The sequence below is a fragment of the Amblyomma maculatum genome, chromosome 1, assembly GCF_055883805.1.
Source record: "Amblyomma maculatum isolate TAMU_Amacu chromosome 1, ASM5588380v1, whole genome shotgun sequence".
Taxonomy (NCBI): Eukaryota; Metazoa; Arthropoda; class Arachnida; order Ixodida; family Ixodidae; genus Amblyomma; species Amblyomma maculatum.
Genome location: NC_139344.1, coordinates 369004145 through 369027158, shown reverse-complemented (window position 1 = coordinate 369027158; position 23014 = coordinate 369004145). Strand labels below are relative to the sequence as shown.

The 23014-nt window shown below is 45.1% G+C and overlaps 1 protein-coding gene across 1 annotated transcript in view; it reads right to left on the bottom strand.

Moving 5' to 3' along the window:
* The window catches only part of Patronin (calmodulin-regulated spectrin-associated protein patronin), a 46961-nt gene that overhangs the window by 2476 nt on the left and 21471 nt on the right, over positions 1-23014 (bottom strand). The window contains exons 3-13 of the mRNA XM_084591768.1: positions 20685-20770; positions 18246-18739; positions 17403-17496; positions 17276-17328; positions 16710-16788; positions 12271-14579; positions 10033-10151; positions 8049-8176; positions 5901-6160; positions 1975-2219; positions 386-549 (exon numbers count right to left, since the gene is read on the bottom strand). Of these exons, the coding sequence (XP_084447894.1) occupies positions 386-549; positions 1975-2219; positions 5901-6160; positions 8049-8176; positions 10033-10151; positions 12271-14579; positions 16710-16788; positions 17276-17328; positions 17403-17496; positions 18246-18739; positions 20685-20770 (4031 nt within the window). The remainder of the gene's footprint in view (positions 1-385; positions 550-1974; positions 2220-5900; positions 6161-8048; positions 8177-10032; positions 10152-12270; positions 14580-16709; positions 16789-17275; positions 17329-17402; positions 17497-18245; positions 18740-20684; positions 20771-23014) is intronic.

Genomic DNA, 23014 nt, shown 5'->3' with positions numbered 1-23014 from the left:
AGTGCACCACCAGTACACAGGAGTGCAAGGAACACTAGACCGGCGTCAACCTAGCAACTCAGCATCGTGACCCCGAGCATACTTGCACCACAATGTTTAAGGCGCCACATTTAAAAAAAAAAGAAAAAAAAAAAGAAAAAAAGGAAAAGAGATAGAAAGACACAAATGCAGAGAAATATGAGCACAGTACATGATCTCCAGAAAGGTGGAGAATACAACAGTGTCCCCCCCCCCCCCAAAAAAAAGAAAAAAAGAATCCTACAGTTTCGGGCTACAACAGATTTCCTCTCGTTTCTTTTTTCCCCTCTACTTTTCCTGTTCTCATTTTTCAAGGCACATGCTGTATCCTCCATAAGATGTCTATTGGTGCATGCAACAAACTCACTTAAAGAACATGTCCATCATTGCTGGTTGCACGCTGCGGGGTCCAATGCCATGCAGCCTCAACACTTCCTCCCGCTCAGGGTGGTACGAGTACAGGCCACGGAACTGGCAACCAGAGTCACGGAACAGAATCAGGAAGTGCTTGCTCTCCGAGAGGTTCATCTCCTGCAAGCATCAAGTAAAAAGCACACTTCAGGTGATAGCCGGTGTCGAGGAGAGGCATGCATTTGTGGCACGTGATAGCAAAAAACTCGTGGGATCAGCAACTTTCATGAAAGCACGTGCATATCCGGGTAACTCCGTCCTGTGCTGGGCCTTGCATGGCTCATCATGGCTACGGGTTGAATCTTTTGACAATGAAACTCTGCTGCTGCAGTGTGTTCCTTCTCCTAGCTGTGTGCTCAATTTTTTCTCTAAATTTATTGGCTGTGCATAAACTCTTGGCACTGCAGTCTGTTTCTATCGAGAAAATATAAGGCACCTAATGCACACTATGATTTTCTCACTAGTATCCACCCAAGCACATCTAAATACTACAAAAGAAAGCGAAGTGTCATTTTCAAAAACTTGCTAGCTGAAAAATTTGTTCTGGTTCGAGGGTTCAACTTGGGACCTCCAGGGGCAGTAGTAGCAGTGCTACAATCTAAGCTAACCAGGACAGCTAGCAGAGGGTGCCAGCTAGCCTTTCTATTTAGGTTAGCTGGCAGAGCTACTTTTCTGGATAGGTGGCGGTCCTGGGTCCGATCCCTGGACAAGGACAAACCTTCCTTCAACCAGGAAGTTTCTTGATGTGCCTGCGCTTCAGTGGAGGTTATCCTTAGCTAATAATTTTCTCCGCCTTGGGGATTTCGTTAAACTCGTTGGACTAATTCTAGAAAACTAAAACTACTAAAAATTTGAACTTAGTTAATTTGAAATCCCAGGTAATTCAATGAATTTCCGCAGTCCCATAATTTCTAATCTAAAGTTAATCAGACAACTCTAAACAGTGTCCTGCACTAGCCCAATCAATTCGAAGATCGGGTATTCTATGCGAGAATATGCCCAATCCCAACAGTCGCTCTGATCAAGAGGGGGGTGATGTCAACAAACCCGGGAACACCACCTTTCCGAGGCGGTCGCTCTAACAATCGAGCTAACCAGGACGGTCAATAGATCAGATGGCTGAGCGAGAGCGAATTGATCAGTAACTCGAAGTGGGAATGATGTTGGTCGAACGTCTTAGGGGATCCCCCAAAGTGGACTAGATCTGTAATAAGGGAGTAATTACTCATTGGCATCCATCCAAATACGAAGTTTCTGAAAAAGGCTTTCCTTTGTAGCCGTATGGCTGAGCTTGGGTGGATGTCAATGAGTAATTACTCCCTTATTGCTACACAACTATTGTTGAACAAATCAATTGTAACTCAGCACCTGTGCAGTTGCTTTACCTAATGTCCAATCCTGTTAAAAAATGTGCCAACATTTCTCTCCATACAGGCAGCAAAATACTGTCAGGTAGCCACTTGGAGGTCACAGCAACAGTAAGGAACCGTGCAATTTTTCGCAAACACAATTGAAACCGCTCAAGCCTGCCTCGAAATAGCGCACCTCGAGCACTTTCCTCTTGGTGTCAGCGTTGACAGCCCCTGCCAGGACAGTGTTGATAGCATTGATGATGATGCTGCGATTGGACTTGGCTGTGGGCTTGACAAACAGCTTGGGCCCCGCGTAGTCGGCTGGTAGCAGAAGGAGCGAGTGAGTGGAAGCCGTGTCCGAGGCACCGTCGCTTGCAGAGGCACGCCACTCAGTCCCAGACGTGGGCGGTGGGCTAGCCGCACGCTGCCGCCCGCACTCTGCATGACAAAAATGATGAACATGCGTGAAAGAAATTAATAGAATGAAACAAAAGAAAAAAAGCTCACCTCGGAGCAAGTGAATCAGACATTGTATTTCCACTTTCCCAAAACACTACTACACAGCTCGATTTGGACTGCCCACCAGCAAGCAGTAGTCTCTGAAAGCAGCGGTCTTCTCTTGAGGGATACGAGATTCTGCTTCGCTAAATAGTTAATTATAGCTAACCTGGATGTAACGAGCCTCTGCGTGGCAAATTTCTCAATGTTCACAACTTTCTCATTTTCCTGACAGCCCCAATCAACAGCGTCTGTTTGTGAACTTTATATAGCAAAGGTGTTGTAGTAGTTGACCGTGGCATACCATAGAAAGACTACACTGGCTAATTCATTAGCTAGTGCTGTGATGGTTGAAGCTGGGCTGAACCATGAAAACGTTTCCAAGAGGATAAAACTAAAGCTGATGGAGGAATTGCTATGATCACTACGACAGCCCGCATTTGACAATGCAGGGTGTAACAACGTGGCCAGTGCCCATATTCGCCAAACGTACTAATCTTTGCATCTTTTGTTTTCGAAAGGGTGCATCACGTAGCACTATAACAGTTCACACTTTGGAACAGCATGAAACAAAAGTCCATAGCAAAGAAGACTGGGATGGGCGGTAAGTGCTCGTCGCCAATAGCTGGTGTGTGCCAGGGACACACAAGGTGAAGGGTCCATTTTGTTGTAAGGCACCCGGAACCATGACACATCCAACAGCAGCGCTCGAAACGTTACATCAGACAGACGTTTAAAATTATTGTGTGGAAACTGATTTGGTTCCATTGGTTGATGTTGTGGGAAGAAAATTAGAATTTAAATATGCTATAGTTCCAAAATTTACCACCTTACTTTCCACGACTATCATCCATTTTTACTTGAAAGTGGAGGCACAAAGATTGTCTGCCTACCCCAACTACCGTATTTACTCGAATGTAACGCGAAGGGCGACTTTGCATAATGCCCAATGGGATAAATTAAAACCACGAATGTAACGCAAGCTAAGTTCTTGAAAAAGTATCTAATAAACATTGTGGTTCACGGTGGAACTCGCAGTCTCATCAAAAACGTGCATTTGTTGTCGTCGGAGGCAGAGTTCTCAGAAACAGAGTCTTCCTTTTCACTCTCTTCTTTGGAAGCCTTTGCCGTCAGGCTCACAGTCAAAAATCGCCTCCCGCTGCATGCGCCAGCCATGTATGGTAGATTAGTTAACATCTAGCCGTCGGGCTGCCGCAGAATCTCTGATTTCTACTGCAATCAGAAAAGCCTTTGTTTTGAAGCAAGCATCGTACTGTGCATGGTGTGTTGCCATCGTGCGAAATGCGATAACCACAGAAGTAACTGCACTAATCCACTGCGAAAGATGCAAAATGCGCGGGATAAAGGTGACATGAACCTGAGCTATCCAGAACCAACAAGCAAAAAGCACAACATTCTAACTTTGGATGGATTGGGATTTGGATGGTTTGGCTTCCTTGGTACCCAACGTTGCCAAAATAACACTGTAAAAACAGAGTGGCGACGGATTCAATATGGCTGCACCCTGGCGCTGCTTTAGGTCTACTGAATCGAAGTATTCAATTACAATGCGAGGGTAGATTTTGAGAGCCAAAAATCATGAAAAAAATCTCGCGTTACATTAGAATAAATACGGTATACTGAAATAAATTCTGGACAGCGTTCTTAGCGACATGATTTTTCGGCACCTGCCTGACAAGTCCCTGATAAAACCCGTCCAAACTCTTCAAAAGAACACAGGCAGGAGAAATAACATATTAAGACAGAAGAATACAGTATCCCTTGAGGAACACTACCAACACTCATTCTGCGGAGAAAGGCAGCTGCGTTGCAAAGAAAATAACAAATTTAAGTCCTGATAGCCTTCCAAACAAAAGCAGCTTGCAAAACATTAGCAGACTTACATTTCTCAAACGATTTTTCAGCACCACTCTCCGAATGACCACATGTACAGTTTCCAAACACCGGAAACATGGCCAAAAACTGAATGTCAGGAGATTTCAGACCTGATTTCCCACTTAAAGCATCGCATTGCAACGCATGGTAGAAACAAGCCCCATGGGTGCGATGGCAGTTAGGTGAAGTTATGGAGGACAGCAGAAGACTCCAAAACATACTGCTTATAACATCCAGTTGGCGACGGTGGCACGAACTTGCAGCCTTCGGTGCATTTTTTCCTGTCGTGAAGTGTGCACAGAGACTTATTGGGGTCTTCAATACATGCGAGCGGTAGTCACACTGCAGGTTATTTCCCTCAACACCACACCAAAGAGAAAAAAAATTAGGCAACTGTTTAAACTCGCTAAACCTAAGTAACCAAAGGGAAAGCTTGAAGGATAAGCCTGGTGAAGCTTGGCTAGACTTGTTTGTTGATTAATGGTATTGACTGATGTTTGGCGAGACGGGCTTCATGTTCTTCCGAGGATTTGGCAGCACGTTTTGCTCGACCGGCCTTTCTTCGTCTCTGTGCAGCAGCTTCTTGGAGAGCTACGTCCTCTGGATGATCAGATTCAGCCTGAGGTCTTGCAACCTCTGGACGCGCGCAGTTCACGAGGCGTTTCGCCCTGGTCATCCATGAAGACTGCTGCCGTTACATTGACGAGATTGCGATCTGCTGGCACCGGCTAAGAGGCAGCGGAGGCTTTCTAGACCAAGCAAACACCATGGTTCCAGCGTAGCCGTTCTTGAGTGACGCTATGGTTGTCACGTCACAATTCTGACAAACATGCATCAGCTGTTGAACAACTTTCTCGCCAAAGTTTTCACCTCGCATGCTAGTGAATTCAGTGCATGTGTTTCAGTCTAGCCTTTCTGTCCGTCGCCTGTGTTGATATTCATTAAAAATTTCACATTCTTAGTTTTGCTCGCATCGCTGCTTTCCTCGTATTTCGACAGCAGTTTCTGAAACGCCGAAATGCCGTATTTATTGCGCAATGAGCCCACTTTGACATCAGTTTTGGCAGAAGGGTTCAATAAGTGAGGAAGAAAGAAAAGCTTTCTTTTTGTTAGAATCAAAAATGAAATGGCCTTGCTGAGGAGCACGCTGGTGCAGCTTGCCACAACAATAAAAAAAATTGAACCACTTGAAGTGGCTTCAGCATTCTGTCATATTTTTGAATATATTTCTCCCCAACAATAAAATAATCATTTCCTGGGCGAACTTGAACAGCATAAATAACGATTGCAGGAACATTAAAGAAGAAAAAAAAAAAAAAAAGACCCCACATCAGTTTCTTTGGACTGAACACGCAGTGAACTAAGTATGAATTGACACATAGTTATTTGAGTGCACTGTACTATGTAGTTGCTCATTGCTAGACCAATCGAGGTTTGTAGGTGGAGCGCGCTCGGAGCGTATAGGGCTAGTATGAACCCACACCTAGCGCCAACATCAGTGCGTTGGTCGAAATTTCCAGAGCCTGTGTCCTTCACAGCCAGAGTTCTTTAGAGATGTCAAGCTTTTCAAGCCAAACAAAATCAAACCAGCCAATCGGTAATAGGGGCAGATCATGGAGCTAGCTATGTTTTAAAGGTCTTAGTAGGGAACACCACTCCGGTACATATATTCAAAGGTGTAGAACCGTATTTACAATCCAACTGGAGAATATGAGACCACCTCACCATCAAGGCTGGTATGGGAACCGCGCTGCAGTGAACAGGGTCCCAAGTGCACAGACTTTGGGCGTGGCCGTGATGACGACCGTGGCTTGGCACTGCTACGAGTGAGTGTCGCCTCTCCACTGCGTAGGCCTGCAGCCCCCATGACCGCAGCATCTTTCTCTGCCTCTTCCTGGGCCTTGCGCTGGCGGTACTGCTCGAGAATCATTTGCCTCCGTTGCCGGTCCTCCTCTCTCTTGCGTGCCTGCTCTTCACGACGCAGCCTGCATGCAGCAGCCAACATAATTTGATGATGGGCCACAAGCGAGCCATACGAGGACAATGTCCCAAAGACACAGAGCAGCACGACCATACACACAGCGGTTAAGCGCAACAAAAGCCACAATGATGCCAGCACACTGCAGCCAAAGAAGAATTAACATCAGAACTAAACTAGCACCAGAGGATGTAAACACTGAATCAACGTCCGCAGACACCAACAAAACCAGTCTGCCGACTGTTGGTGACTGAGTCTTCGCGAGATCAGCTGCCGAGCAAAAACATTCTTGAAACACAAAGCCGACACTGTACACCATGTCGACGGCAAATACCTTTCAGCACTAGTATAGGTAAGAAGGTATAAATGATGCATAATCCCTGACCTACACGCGAACGTGAGCACCGTAAAAATATGCGGGGCCGCCGAATGCGTGCGGAATGTTAACGGAGGCATTTTCCATTCGGGGAGCGTAGATTTGCAATGCGCGTCGAAGTCTCGAGCAACCACTTCTGATTTCCTAATTGTACAGAACAGCGCAAAATGAACAAAGTATGTGACAAAAAAATGACGAAGAAGCGATTATTATTCTGGAGCCAGCCTAGAGCTCCCGATTCTCCTGCACTTTAATAGTTGTATTTACAATCATAACATCTAGTCGCTGCGCTGCTACTTCGCAAGCCAATTTCAACGCTACATTACGCATCACGCAGTACACTTTTGTGCCCTAATTCAATGTGTTTCAGGAATTATGTGCGCCAAAAGCACTGAACTTGCATTTCAACTCGAAAGCGAAACCAACAGCAGCCGTGGCCCCGTGGCCGGCCCTGTCAAATCAGTCTAAGGTTTTACAAAATCCGCCAAAGGTTTTACCCGCTACTGTACTACACGGAACAATTCTAACTATCAGCAGTTTGCTCTCGGCAAGCTGGACAGTCTACAGTCAAGAGGTAAACTGCTATCGCTTCTACTGCCTTTGCAATTCTCACACTGCAAGACAGCGTATCAGCTGAAACCTTTCCAACCTATGAAAACACTAGTTAGGCCTAGTTTTTGTGGCGCACTGGTTAGCGCAATTGGCTATCAAACTGGAGGTCGTAAGTTCGATCCCGCAACAGAGGATATCGAGTAGCATTTTTTTTTTCTTTTTTTTTTCTTCAGATTTTTTGATACATATTGCCTCTTATTCGCCATGCACAGCTTTTATTTTTCGAAGACTGCCGTTCTGACCCAGCAATTACAGCTGTGGAATACTTAGCAGTTCTTCAGTCTAGCGATTCCAACAATTATGAGAATAAACCAAGCAGCTATAGAAAGGAGAATTTAGCTTGACAGAAAAAAAATGAAAGAATTAAGAAAAGGTATGGTATAATGACACGAGAAGAAGTAAGAACGAGAGAGCCTATTCGGTGGGGGGTTTTGCGCGTTGTTTCGCTAGTGTGGCATAGGAGTTGGGCAACCGCCTGCCGACAGCAGTTTTGCGAGCGACGTGGCGCCAACACCGACTGTCAGTCAACTGTTCCCGTCGGTGCACTGTGACATAGATGCAGACATCAGGAAGACATGCTGTTGGCAGACCAAACTGGCAATGTGACAGACCCTTAAGTGGTTGCGTAATAACTTGTAAGTGGTCTACTTTTACAAACACATGTAGGCAAAACAAAGCGGAATGGGAATCTTTTAGGACAATGAAACCATCAATGCAACGAAAATTGCGATATAAGAAAATTTTTCCAAAAAGTATTACCTCACTACATTGAGGTTGCCTGAACATTGAGTTTGAGCATTCACATACTCATGTGTAAGCCAGCAGGAAAAGGGAGAGTAAGTAACAATGTAGTGCAAATGTATAACAATAATCCTTATCAGCATCAAAAGACGCGAGAGCCACTCACTGTTCTTGCATGCGCTTTACGGCATTTCGCTGCTCCTTGGCGATTCTGGAGGCCTCCTGCTGCTCTCGCCTCCGCAGTGACACAAGCATCATCATTTCCTTGCGCCTCTGCATCTCAGTTTCAGCCTCCTGCACGCACAACACACACCAGCCTTTTAATTTACCTTGCTCCAATGGTGAACACGTAACGGCTCCGAATTCAATGTCAACATCCAACTGCGTTCGCTGTTCCGAACGTTTCTGTACGACTTTGAAAAATACTTTTATCAGAACAAGTATGAAAGTAATATATAAATAAGCACGATTCCAGCTGGTGTATCATAATTCCGAACACATATCCTCTATACTATAGCAACATTTCTGATGCAATGATGCTTAGAAAGAGAAAAACAGGCAGACAGATTAACATGCATACAATGCGGAGGGAAATAAACTGACACAGTAATCAAAAAACGTTCTATATTCGTAGCACAAAATATGATCATGCCTTTGGGCTGTAACAAGAGGATGCCTACTGTGGGTCTAGAGTGTCCTTCTGACAAAAGTTCTCAGCATATGTCTAAGAGCAACATTCAGATGTGCAAAGCATGCTCACATGTGCTGAACAGGAACAACTTAGCGAGCACTTTGATTATTCAAATAATGGTTAGCCTCTTTATAGACAAGAACTGGTAATGCAAGGGTGGTAGGTAAAAAGGGACGATGATGGCGCCAGGCCAAAAGAGATAGAACAGGATTCTGTCCAGCTTTTTCTGTTTGTCACACTTGTGCGCAGGTACACGAGAAACTTCGTGATAGGCTTTAAGTGACCGCATCAAGCCACTGTACTGAGCTTTAAAATGAGTGAACGATGAAATATGCACACCACTGTACATTCAGGCGTTGCTCTGGCTTGGTAACCTTCAATAGGATGCAAAGTGCAGTAATGCACTCCTCTGAAGCACAAGACCGCATTGGAAATCCAACAGTGCCACGTTAGCTTCTGCTGCATGAGCAAAAAATGTGGTTCTGATTGACAGCAGTAAATGCGGTCACTGCGCTAGCGAAGTACGACTCTGTTTCGTCTTTTGAAGCGAAAGCTTCACTACGCCAGGTAGTTCGAGCTGTCGGGTATGCACAGTTTTCACCTTCAAGTGACATTGACAGATACTGTGCCTTTCCTTTCTTATAAACCAGTTTATAATGGAAGCGAAACATTCACTAAACTATGTATAGCAGGTCTTCGTGCGACACTAAATGTGCCCTTAAAGTGACCTTGACCTAATTAAGTGTGGGTGTCCACAATGTCCTGCACCTTCCTGTCCCCGAAACCTAACTTAAACAGAGAGGCAGCCCTGGGTTGTGCGATGTCACCTTGAACAACCTTGAAGGTCAAAAACAGATACTGCATATTTCCTTTCTTATAAACCAATGTACAATATACAAGAAAAAAAAAAAATATGAAAACATGGTCTTGACCTGATTCCATGTAGGTGTCCACAATTGGCGTCCACTCAAAAGTATAAGGCTCCTTCCCTTCCCCAAAACCTAATTTAAATAAAAATTATGAAAAATACCGCAGATTAAAAGCGGGCATTAAACAGGCTAGCGCTGCAACACTCACAGCTTTCACTTTATCACATGGTTCAAGCCATGCTTAAACCCCCACAATGTTTTATTTGAATTCTGTCAGTAGAGTTCGCACACCTCAATTTCTATACTTGTTGCTTTCATATTTATGAAGTAGCCTGTTCAGATTGCACACATCTAACCGAAACAAAAGCCCCAAATGTGTTCTTTATAGCTTTATAGATAGCATTGTCCTGCAAGTAAGTACCGCTAGGATACTGAAAGATGACCCCAGCACACGGATCTCACGAGAAATCCTTCCAAAAAAAAAGAAGCACCTTTCAGGGCCCTAGGTGTCACATAACAAACACCCAATAATGTGCCTGCAGGGTAACTCCAGTTCCCGGTGCTGAGACTAAATAAAACACACCACTAACCGGGTCAGGGTTCACCAGGTCGGCACCAATGACAAAGCCAACACCCAAGGGCCCACTACCACTGCTGGGCTGTGCCTGGTCCTCAGAAGGTGCACCATTCGAAGGGCTCTTCGAGTCTCCTAGTAAAGAAAAGAAAAAAAAGAAAATGTGTCCTCATAGCTGTGGCAGACTACAATGTTTGTACATTTATTTGAATCTAAATTGATAGATTAGATAAGATAGATAAGATTAGATAGATAGTAGAAGAAGACATGAAACTCTTGGGTCTGCATAGATTCGAGGATTTCGCAGCCATATCATAAAATATGACACCTCATAAAAGCAAAATTGCGCGAGCTAAGGCCAACCAGCTACGTCAAGTGTGCGTCACTAGGAGTTGTAGCTATAGCTGGGTCCATGCTGAGAAGACATCCCGGAAGGCTTAATTGCACTATCGTTCCATAAGAGTAGCATCCCCAATGCACCTGATCGCACAGAAGGTTGTGCACCGTACGAGGGAGACACTGACGACCTACTGTCGTTCTCAATTACTTTAGCACTCTTCCATTCGAGAAAAGTTCTCTTTATGAGGGGGTAGGGGGTGGTCTGAAGCCTTCAACATTACGGTGTCGGCTTATAATTGCAAAATGAATGCTGTTGTCGAGAGCTGCAAGGAGGTGACAAACAGTAAAAGCACTTCTGCAATGATGAAATGATGTCAAAAGCTGCCAATCAGCAAGGCATGGTGAGGAAGCGTTGCTGGTAATTTCTATTTTGTATTAGAGCCAGTCTTACAGTTCGGAATCTTAAAAGCACTTCAGTCGCTTATATCAGTGTGGTTCCAGTGTACGAAATCTGCACTCATCACAGTCTATTTAATGTTTGTATGACACAGCTGCCTTGTTCACAGCATTTTTCAGCATTCTTTTTTTTTTACTTCATACTTGGCTTGGCTTTTTATCACTGAAATGCTGCAGCGTGGCTGGAATTTTGTATATGTGCCTATAACATTGCACATTAAAGTTTTTTTCTAATTTAAAAATACTGTGAAACAATATGGTTTGCAAATTTTGGTGGCATTTTTCCTCTTGTTAATGATGCATAAGTCACTCCTGTATATCCATCCGCATGCAGTTTTTGCTTACGACCACTAAATAATTTATAATTAAATTTTCTTTTCTCACCAGTTTCGATTTCGATATCAGAGCGATGGCTGTGACGTCACAATCATGTCTTGACGCACGGCATAAAAAAACAGCGATATAATCGCTCATTCTTCACTTGTAACGATTCCAGTTCTTGAGGCGGGCTGGCTTAATCATTGTGGTGAATTCAAATGACACAGTAATGATTATATCGCTGTATTTTCAACCCTCGCATGACCTAGACTTGAATGTGACATCGGAGCCATAGCTCGGCTGTTGAAACTGAAACAGGTGAGAAACGAAATTCGTTTATAAATTATTCTGCAGTTGTAGGCGAATGTGACGTGGCGATTCGTGTACAGGTAATGTGCTAGGCATCATTACAAATGATAAAGCACGAGCCCAAAAATTAGATGTCTATAGTCCTTTAAGTTTCAACGTATAAAAAATTAAAAATAGGACCTCCTATTTTAGTGCAGAAGAGGCAGCCAAGTGTGTGGCGGTGCCCTAATCGGACATGAGGAGAAATTTCAATTATTTTTGTACTTGACTAGGATAATCAAAAACCACCTCTACAGATTTTTTGCTTTGGAATAAAAACGTAAAAATTATTTCAGCGTCTCTCTGAAGACATCTTTACTATAGGCAAAAATAAAGTACACTGTTGTCCATGAAAGGCCAAATGGAAGCAGTGTATCACTCTGCTAAATCGATGTTTATACACTACATGTACTTTTATTATGACAAAATTCTAATCAACATAAAACAATGCTTAACATTCAAGAAGCCAGCTTCACTCTGACCTGGTCTTGTATCTATATAACCTGCAAAAGCCATGAGGCCTACCAGCCCGCAACTGCTGCATATCCGAACTACTTTTCCCAGAAGCACGTCAAACCTCCCTTCCTCCAGCTAACTGGTGTGCTCGATTTTGCAAGCAACACGTAAAAATAGTGCTGAGCCACACAAACTAAGAATACCTCCTGTCATAGTCATTGTTCAGATGATTAGCAACACTGAAGACGTCAGATATGAGAACAAAACATAAGCACAAGACAAGATTGCACTTGCTACTGCCTGCAAAAATTCACTTAGCACAAGGGCAGATGTGTACCTTGCTCGCATTCTGAAGTCACTGGAGCCAGGGAGCCATTGCTGAGGGCCACCTCTTCAGACTTGTTGATCCGCGGCCGGAGCTTTGGCTTTGGCTTTTTCGGCTGCTGGTCGTCAAAACTGATAAAGAAGCCTACATCGCTGTCATCAGTTGGCTTTGCTTGAGGGCGTGCTGTCCCCTTGGCAACACGGTACGTCCTGCCAAACTCTGCACTCCTTGGCTGAGGTGGGGTAGAGCCACCCAAGGAGAGGTTCTCGAAGCGGTCCGTCACATCCGTTTCCCCAGAAGACGGCGGTGTGGTCGACAACATGTGCTGAGATTCACGCTGAACAGGAGTCGACTGTTCTGAACTTTTGGCGGTGCAGGGTGCTTGGAATGGTGGCGGCAGTGGGTGCAGCTGCTGCTGAGGCTGCAGCTGTTGTTGTGACAAAGGCTGCTGATGCAGCTGCTGCTGATGTGGTTGCTGATACATTTGCTGAGGTGGTTGCTGAGGTGGTTGCTGAGGGGGCATTGTGAAACTGGCGTAGCCCATTTGCCGAATATCAGGAGACGTGCCATTCTGATAATATGGTGAAGGATGGTAGGCAAACTCGTTTTGGCTCGGGGGATAGACAACGTAGCCCTGGTCCATCATAGTACCACTGGGGGCCCCCCAGCGCACGGTCGGCTGCTCGGCAACTGCAACCACAGGGGGACCCCAGTGTCCCCGGCGTGGTTGTTGCTGAGGGGGCATGGCAACAGGTGTCATGCTGTAGTCGCCCCATTGACGACGCTGATGCTGCTGGATTGGTGGCTGCACCACCTCTGCTGGCAGATAGGGCTGAGAGGAGAAAGTGGGCAGACTCTGGGGCTGGGCTCCATCATCCGGGCTTCCTCCGTGCAGGAAGAACTTTTCCTGAGGCTGGGGTGGCAAAGGCACCGCCTGGGGCCCATGAAGGAGATTTTGAATGGCCTGCTGCTGCTTGGCGATGCGCGAGATATCGGACTGCAGATCCGTAAGGCTGCTGTTGAGCCGCTCAATAGATGAGACACATTCGTCGAGGTCCACATCATCACTCTGGGGCGAGTCTTCGACGGGCTGCGGATCACCGTTCTGCTGCAACCACCTTTGTGGCTGAGCTTCCGAGCTGACCGAGGCCGCGTCCTCCTCTTCATGCATGCTAGTGCTGCTCTCGGCAGCCTTACTGTCCCCACGGGCCACGGCCTGTAGAAATGCTGCCTTGCTGACTTTCTGGCGTTGCTTCTTCACTCGCTCCTCCATGCGGCGCTTCTCTTGCTCAATTTTACGCCGCCGTTCTTCGAGTTTTAGCCGCACATTGTTTAGCTGCGCTGCCAAAGGAGAGCCACTGTCATCAACAGTCCTGTTCTCTTCCGTCTCTTGCTGCTGCCCCGTGGAAGTTGGTGAGGAGGACGGTTTACTCTCTGTCGGCTTTCGCTTCTCTGGCGGTGGCCGGCTCCCTGAGCCGTCTTGCTGCATGTAGACAATATTGATACTCGAAGGTGCTTTACCCGAGTCGGCGGTGTCCTTAATCTTTGAAAGCTGCACAAAGCTCATAGTTTGAGCTGCTGCCTTCTTTGTTCGTTCCCTGTGCTCGGCAAACATGTCGGTTTCGAATGGATCTGTCATTTCCAGTGCTGCCTTTTCCCCAGAAAAATTGTACATGTGTGAGAGAGAAGACTCTCGGCGAAGTGGGTAGCCTGCCTGCTTCTGTAAGCCTCCAGCTAGCTGGTCATAGTAGCTTTCCAACGTTGACGGCTTCTTCGGCTCAGGTTCCGCTACGAGTCGACCCCTCCTCACAGGAGAGCCCCCATAGACATCCGTCTGCGACGTACTTCGGCTCAGCACCGATGGCTGAAAGAGGTCCGTTCTGGAAGCATTCCTCCGCAAAGGCGAGCCCACGTCAGACTTGGAGGCACTCCTATGCAGAGGTGATGCAAGCTCCGAGCCTACGAGGGTGTTGCGAGATCCACTCCGGTGCAATGGGGAGCCCAGCTCCGAGCGGGAGGTGCTCCTTCGCAGGCTCAACGAGGTGCCGGACGGGGCTCTGTGCAAGGATTCCTGCTCATCGGCTGCGTCACGCACTCGCTGCATCGCTTCGTGCGCATTTCTCGCGGGGGACTGGGGCAGTGATGCCACCGAGGCATCTTCACCGTACTCCAGGTACTTGGCGACATCACAGTTACTTCGCTCCTTGGACTCCCGCAAACGTGCTGGCAAAAGTGGCTCCATGGCCCCGCTGGAATGGCGGCGCAGGGAAGAAAAGGGCCTCCGGCCAGCCACCAGGCCATCATCTTCATCCGAACGACACCTGCAGAGAACAAGAGGCCACTGCACCCACTACCACAACAAAAATGTTGCATAGAGTACACGTAACACTACAGCCCCGTGTTTCCCCGACTCCATGAAAAATCGTGGATTTGAAGATTTCATTTTTTGGCATTGGAGCAAAGTCAAAAAGGAGAGGATAGAGGATCGTGAGGCAGCTAATATATCCTTTCCCACACATACACTGGGCATGCCACTATTGCAAACACAGTGTTTGTTGCACTATACATGAAGTGAGTTAAGATTAGATGAAACGTACATGCTTACATTCTCCCAATTAAAACTGCACCGGTCCAGATTTCCCTTTTCCCTTCTAATCTTTCTCATTGTATCCCAAACCTATTTCTATTCATGTATTTGATTTTTCAGCTTTTTTTCTTTCCACGTTGCTCTGAGGGCTTCAAAGGTTCCCAGAAGGGCACTTGTGTGTGTCTCTGTTTTCTCGATCTATCTGTAGCAAAAAAGCTACCAACTCCACAAGTTGGCACACTGTGCACCCTCCTGTACGCTGCAGGCAATGCTCACAGCACCTATATTTCTGGCCATCTCCGTACCAAGGTAATGTGTGTCTCACCACATCAGTTGAAAATACGACCCCGCAGTTTTTTAAGCCTCCAGTCACCGGGCAGATGCTGTCCTTTTAAGCTGGAGCCAGCAATGCAGCAAGCAATGCGTGCACGAACATGTCACGATCTGGCCGTGACAGATCTCCAAAAAGAGCAGGTATGATAGTGCCCTGCCTTTTTCGCACTGGCAGAGAGCTCTCCCTCAACACAGCTTTCCGACAGTTCCTTGCAGAGGTGTGTGGAAGCCATCTTGCGGAGATGCACTTTCTCGCGCAGACGCAGGTCACATGTTTTTTTTTCTCTTGACATTTTTCTTCTTTTTTTTGCGTGAACCCATTAGAGTCCTGTCGCATGGGGTCATGTTCCAAGCCAGCGATGAAATTTTGTCATGTTTAAAATGCACCAAAATTCACTTCGTTGTACTGAAGCTCGAAAAACATGGTCCTCCATAGATGTGACATTAGAAAAACTAATGCACTGCATTACAATAAAGTTCATTACATCGAGCTCTGTCGGTGCAACGGTCGATCCTGGATATATCAACGTTCTCTTCTACGTCGAACAAACATCCCCTCGAAGATCTCGTGCAAAAGCATAGCTCTACTGTTCTTGCTTGTTGAACTCCAATTTAGGGAAATATTAAAAAAATTTATCAGATGCCATGCTACACCCGTGTGAGTAGAAATCCTCTCAACGGTGCGGCCACAATCACTTTTTTTTTTTTTGCATGCTCTACGGTTTTCGATGCTAGCACTGTAAAACTACAGTAAAAGGATAATGGGCGCATAGGATGTGCTCGAGAGTAGTCTTTCCCATTTAGCAACGCCGATTTTGATGCGGCAAAGTTAGCCCGACAGAAGCCAGGCAATGGCCTTCGCCTGGAGTTCCTCGTTGCCAAAGGCGTTGTGGCAGCCGAAACTGCACCTTAATTTCAAAGAGAGAATCATTCCGTTTATAATGTGCGGTCCTGTACAAAAGTGGAGAGATCATGCGGAACGACAAAACTGTATACCAGCGTTTTCTGACAGCGTAGCGGCAGTTTTCGATGTCTACATAGGGTGCCCGCCATGACATGCTTGCCTGCTTGCTCGAGTACTTTTATCCGGTACGCCATTTTATACCAAAAGAGAGAGCAATTGCAGTTTATCGCGTGGTCACCCCGCTTCCGTGCAGTGATGTAATTGTAAGAGGATTGAACCTCTTATAGTAAGTAGTGGCTAAGTCCAGAGTATTGTCCTCTTCGGTTTCCTCATGAAGCAAACTAGGCTTAGCGATGCTTAGTCGGCGATGTACCGACAGCAAGTCAACCGAGGGAATGTCTATAAGAAGTGAGATGGGTGCCCTGTATTCTTGCTTCTAGATTACAGATAACCTTATCTAGCACCACATATTTATATTCAAAATTATTGACTCAATAAACTACGTGATAACTTTTCAGTTTGAAATATATCCAGGATCGACTAGCACTGAACCTACTACCGGAGTGAATTAAGCCGCCCTTGCATGTACAGAATCTTCACACCTAGACAGATAAGCGCAAATGTCACCTTGGTGAAGAACTCAATTGATCCGAGTCTTCATCCTCCCGAACAGATGACCTTGCCGTGCGGCCACCTTGTACCGCACCTACACACGGGAAAAAATAAAAATAATAAATAAAAAAGGGCCATAACAATAAAGTTACATTAAAATTAAGTTTCACGGTGCTTTGATGCTTATGACTGCCCCTCAGACACTGCTCGCATGATTGTGAGGCCATTTTCACACACTGCTTGGCTTCAGCACGCTTGCTCCCCAACTTGAAATGCCGAAGTCATGGAGAGGTAACGGTTAACAAAGAATGAGAGGTTTAAATGGGCTCTCAAATCTCAACTCTGACAGCATTTGAGGTATTCTATTTGGCCTGCGACTAACTTCTCACTGTATCCCTTTCCTTATTCCGTTTTTGCTAGGAATGAGCAAGTTATGAACGAGCGAAGGCATCTTACAATGCATTCTTAAAAAAAAAAAATAATAAATAAATAACACTGACAATAACCCCACTGTAGTCTCAAGAACTGTACACGCACAAGCATGGCATCCAAACCACTCGCAAAACCAACCGTGTCCTCACCTTGGCTGGGCCTCCTAACTCCCTCCGGCCAGGCCCCATTGTGCTTGGCTTGGCTGGAGAAAGAAGACATGGTAAATTTCAGCCACCCATCTTAGCACAGCGTAGAAAAGCGGCTACACGCACTCACCTGTGGTCGTCGGACGGACATAGATCTGGAATGTGACTGCATGAGTTCTGTAGGGCACGTGCCTTGCGCAAGGACTCGCCTCGATGCCGAGCCGCTGCACCACAAAATGAGAGCACATCAAGTATACTCCATAGAAAAATGGCAGATAGAGTCTTGCCACTCAGCCAGTGTAGCAGATACGTGGCATACTAGCCACTTACTTTTAAGAAGTGAAAGCGGCTGAAACCCCACTGTAAGTGCAAGGGCAGTCTACGCAACAGTTCTAACAAGTGTCCCCAAAACAGACCACCATGTGCAAGATTCTGTAAATTAAATAGTAGGGTCCTTTGAGCAGCGTCACCTGGCGACAAACAGCAGAAATACTGTTAAAACGAGTAACTAACAGCACGATTAAAAGCCGCTATTTCCGAACCCTCCTGTGCAAAATGGGTTAAAGCTGCGTTTTTGAACATCGAAACATCGGTTCTAATCTTCTTCGTACAACTTTTCCTTCTGTATTTTTTTTTCTTTACAATCACCAAAAAAAAAAAAAACTAAATTGCTAACATATTTTCTGGGGGTGCGTTACCCTTCAGGTTTTTTGTTTTTTGAATATAAACAGCCATAAAGCCAGCCGTCCACCAGCCAGGAGGCAACATTGAATGTTGGGGTATGGCAACGCTCACTCTATGCCATTGACTTTACCATAATTATTCCATTACTCCTCGCCTACAGCGAGCGCGAGCTGCGTCTGAATTGTTCCGCTGTGAGATCGAAATTACTTCCTCCAAGTAATCCAAATGTCGAGCGGAACAGTTCACACAACCCAGCGGTGCGCAGAAGGTGTCTTGGAAAAAATCTCACCCTGGAGCGTGTGTTCGACGCTAGGCGGGTCGTAGCGTAGTCCCGGCCGTCGCACGCACTTGGCCGGCCGGATCTCGAAGATGAACATGAGGTCTGCCAGCAGTGCGAGCAGGTTCTGCCGGATAGAGGGGTGCACAAAGAGCACGTCCTCCACAGTCAGGAAGAAAACGTCGTGGGGCAGATGTGCCTCGCAAAAGCGCTGGCTCAGCTGCAGGTTGTAGAGCGAGTCGGCCAAGCTGTCGCCCGGCAGGCACAGGTCCTGCCAGGGCAGGTGCTGGGGGCAGTAGAAGCTGAGCAGTGCGGCGAGGGCGCAGCCGTCGCTCAGCTCTCCCAGCTCCTGAACCATGGGTGGCCCCCCAACAGGGGGCTGCCCGGGCCCCAATTCCTCCTCAATGCGGTGCCGCATCTTCACCGAGCACTTGTTCAGCCAGAGCAGTGCGGCATCCTCCGCGTCAACGGGGACCTCTTCAGGGTAGTTTACAGCCGAAAACCGCCTGCACCCATGACGGACGGATTCATACATGATGCAGCTGCCCCCATTTACTCTATAAAACGCCACTTATCCAAACAATGTTTATTAACTAATACATATATATATTTTTTTATCTTACTCGCCTATGAGGCGGAAATGTGGAGGCTAATGAAAAGGGTCTTGCTTAAGGTGGGGACAACGCAGAGAGCTACACAATGCGAAATGGTAGTTGTAACATTAAGAGAAACGAAGCAAGCAGAGTGGATCCGAAATAACTCTAGTTAATGACATTCTAATGGAAATCAAGAAAAGATGGGCACGGGCACGTCATGTAGTGCGAAGAGAGGATAACCGATGGATGGTTGTTAAGGGTAACGAATTGGACACCAAGGGAAGGAAAGCATAACAGGGGGCAACAGAAAGTTAGGTGGGCGGATGAGGTCAAGAAGTTTGCAGGGGTCTAGTGGATGCAGCTAGCACAGGACCGGGATAATTGAAATGCGGGAGAGGCCCTCGCCCTGCAGTGGGTATAGTCTGGCTGCTGCTGATGATGATGATGACCAACTTTTCATCTAATCTAATGACAGTATGGCCAGCTTGATGGTGACCGACAATACTAACGCTCTAAGAACGGCTAACGAACGGAATGCCCTGCCTCTATGGTAGATATTGGCTGTTGATTTTGGCAAGGCATTTTGTGACTTATTTTAGACTATGTACAGTCTTTGTCAAAAATATACGGCCCAAGGATTTTTGTTCTAAGCCCAGTAACGAGGCTCGTAAAGCAACTCTAGCGTTCGGAATCTCGTAATGACAAATCTCGCCCTCATTCTCAACTAGCTTACATTCATATTCCAGTACTGCTGCCAGCAGCCACGTTATAGTGCTTAGAAGTGAACCTCTTGGGCCGTATACTTTTGACAAAGACTGTACATATTATATTAAGCAATTTTGTTCTATTTGTTTTACTGATGTTGTATTGAGTGACCGTATTTTACTGTCCTCCCTGCCGGGACTCAAATGGGGGTCTGCAGTATTGTGTAAAAAAAAAAGAGAAAAAGAAAAAAAAAGAGAGAGAGAGAGAGAGAAGAAGAAAAAAAAAAGATGAGCCCATGACGCTGCAAAATTTATGCCGTAAGTAAAGATGAGCAACAAATTGTTCCGAAAATTCGAATATTCGCAGACCCTGATTTTCCTGCCTAACAAGGGTGTAGCAACACGTAAAGAGCTCATTGTAAAGAAAAAAAATAAATCTCTGGGCATAATTAGCTCTGTGACCTTTATATTAATTATTAATATCTGTATATTAATAACAGGTTAAGTACACTGTTAATGCAGACAAAAACAATAGGCTCTAAATTACTTGCACAAAGAAGAAAGTCACCACTTCATTCATAAAAGTGATACTCGTCAAAAAACACCGAAAATTGCATTTGCAAGTAAAACCGTAAAGAATGCTTGCTGGACTTTAAAAAAAAGAAAAGTCCCACCCCCTTGTGATGTGGCGCAGGCTTCACAGCCCTTCCTATTTGTTTCTCAGAAATTTAACCCCTCGTCTTGCTGCAGCATGTGCAATGACGCTATACTAACAATATTTGGTCGATTAGGTGTGACCATTCCTATACCTAATTAAATTATCTATGCTTACTGTGCAATGCACTAGCAGGCATATTCTAGCCTGACCAGTTAAAACACTCAATCAACCAATCAATCAATTTTATTTTGCATGAGCGAAAAGGTGGCGGGAGAGAAAGCCGGTCAATGGCGGCACCCACCTATCATTCCAGCAACAAAACAAAGGCAAACAAGACTCATATACAGAAGTCTAGGTTTTAGCCAAGAGAATAAGGAAAGAACCAAAAAGCGCGTTGGTTCTTTGTTTCGATATTCGTTTCCTTGCTGAAACTGAACGGCATGACGGCAAAGCGATGCAAAATTAAGAGACCGTTTTTGTTGAGAGTGCTCACCTGACCACTTCGAAGACTTTGATGGGTATGAGCACTTCCTTGATGTACAGTTCCATTATGCCATTGATGACAGCCATGTGAGCACTCTGCAAAGCAAAATGTGAAATATTAAAAAAAAAAAAAAAAAATCTGCGCAAGACATGCACAGCACGTTACTTTTATATGCACAAACCAGAGAAAATGTAACAAGCACAAAGGAAGCACACGAGTACGGCTTTGATTCCAGGCAGATGCACTTCAGAAAAACTGCGCCGGCAAAATACAAGCCCAAGGCTGTGAAGTTGGTCAGTGAATAAAAAAAAAAGAAAATGACCAGATGTTTAAGAACTCTTGACAGGAGGTGCGTTTGTGGAGGTAGGGGTGCAGGGTAGGTGTGCGCAATCAGTCTTGTACATGTTATAGGAAACAAGTAACGTATTACAATTACTATTATTCTTCAGATGGAATGTAGATGATTACCGCGCACAATTCCTATGAAAATGTACTGAATCATGACAGAAGAGTAATTAATTAAAAGGGCCCACACAAAGCTACTTACTAAAACAAGAAAATGGGCAGGAGCAATGGCTATTCCATCAATCCTCTCCCAACGCAAGAATGTTTTAAGCTAGCTTCAATAACATCAAACATATACGCGACCGAAAATGACACTAACTCAGCACACTCCAGCAAGCAAGAAGAAATAAAGAAATCAAGTCGCAATGGCGCTGTAAGGCACCCCATCCCAATCTCATCACTTGGGAGTGTCTTATGAGAGAGTGCACTCAGTAAGCCCTGTTGATGTCATCGGGGAGGGAAATATTACATTATTTTCCGCCCCTCTATTACTAGAATAACACAAATTTAAAGTAATGAAAATAAGACTTTGTACTGTAATTTCAGCAGCAGCAGTTTTTCATGCTTTCTATTAGTTATTTCAAGTTTCCTGACAAACATATCACTAGTTACACTGACGAGTATCTCAATGCACACGCTGAATGAAAGCAGGTTGCTTCAATGTATGAAGCTATATAAAACCTCGAAGTTAAGCAAGTGCCACACTTTGCTGTTGATTGCTCTGAGGGGAAAAAGCCTGCAGCTAAATTTGACATATTTTGTTGTACCACTCTGATATAATGCGGAATGTGAAGCATGGATCATGGGACTAGCAACATGCAGGCCTTCAGTTTTGCTTGCAAGGACCAGCTCGTGCTGGTCCTCAAAAGCTCACTTCACTCAAGGAGAGTGAATTTCATGCTACCCACAGTGCTTGCGAGTGAGTTCAGTTTCAAACAGTTATACCTCGTGCAACAACCTCATTTCAGAAGAAAAAAAAAAATGCAACAAATAAATAGTAATTAATTATTGAAAAATTGTGCGTTGTATTGTGTTGGGTTTTATGGCACATGGCAACAAAGGCCATCATGTGCCAAACTCACGGTAAAGCAGTTCTTGTTAAAATAACTCAGAGTTTGTTTATTAGCTTTACTTCTTTTAAAAAATCAAAAAATAGAAGAAATTTCGGCAACGGCATTCTCTCCTAGCAAAAGACTTGGATGAAATGGAATGTGTTCATTATAGAAACACATAAAATGTTTCCTCCAGATTTCCTCATATTCCGTGCATGATATTAAAATATGGTTTACAATCAGTTGTTCGTTGCATGTCTCACATGTAGGTTTTTCTTGTCCGAGGAGTATGAAGTTGTGTGTGAGATGTTTATGTCCAATGCGGAGGTGACACAGGATAACTTCAATAAAGCACTGTTCATGACTCGATGACTTCCATTCTTGAACTATAGGCTTTACTAAGTGTAGCTTGTTATTTGTTTCATTATCCCATGAAGCCTGCCATTTAGCTGTTAGTTTAGTCATAAATTTTGTGCAGTCTTTACGGGGTATGTTGACGTGATTTAATTCAGTGCTATGTGTACATGATGCACATTCGTCCGCTTTTTCATTCCCCCTAATCCCCATGTGGCTGGGGACCCAGCACGCTTTTATAATCTGTCCTTTTTTATTGGCCTTTTACGACATTGTGGATGATATCTCCAATTAAGGGCTCCAGAGTCAGAGTAAATAACACTGTTTTTAATGTTTTCTTTCATGATTTTTTCAACCGCTACAGGGACTGCATAACATTCCACAGTGAAAATTGATGAACATTCAAGTAGTCACACTGTTTGTTCCCATTTGTTGCTAACTACTGCACTTCCAACAGAATTTTTTGTTCTAGAACCATCACTATAAAAATGCTGTGTATTGCTTGTATGTTTCATTTACTGCGAAAAACTCCCATAATATGTGTTCACGTGGGGTTTACTTTTATGAAAGAGTGTTAGCGTGAAGTTG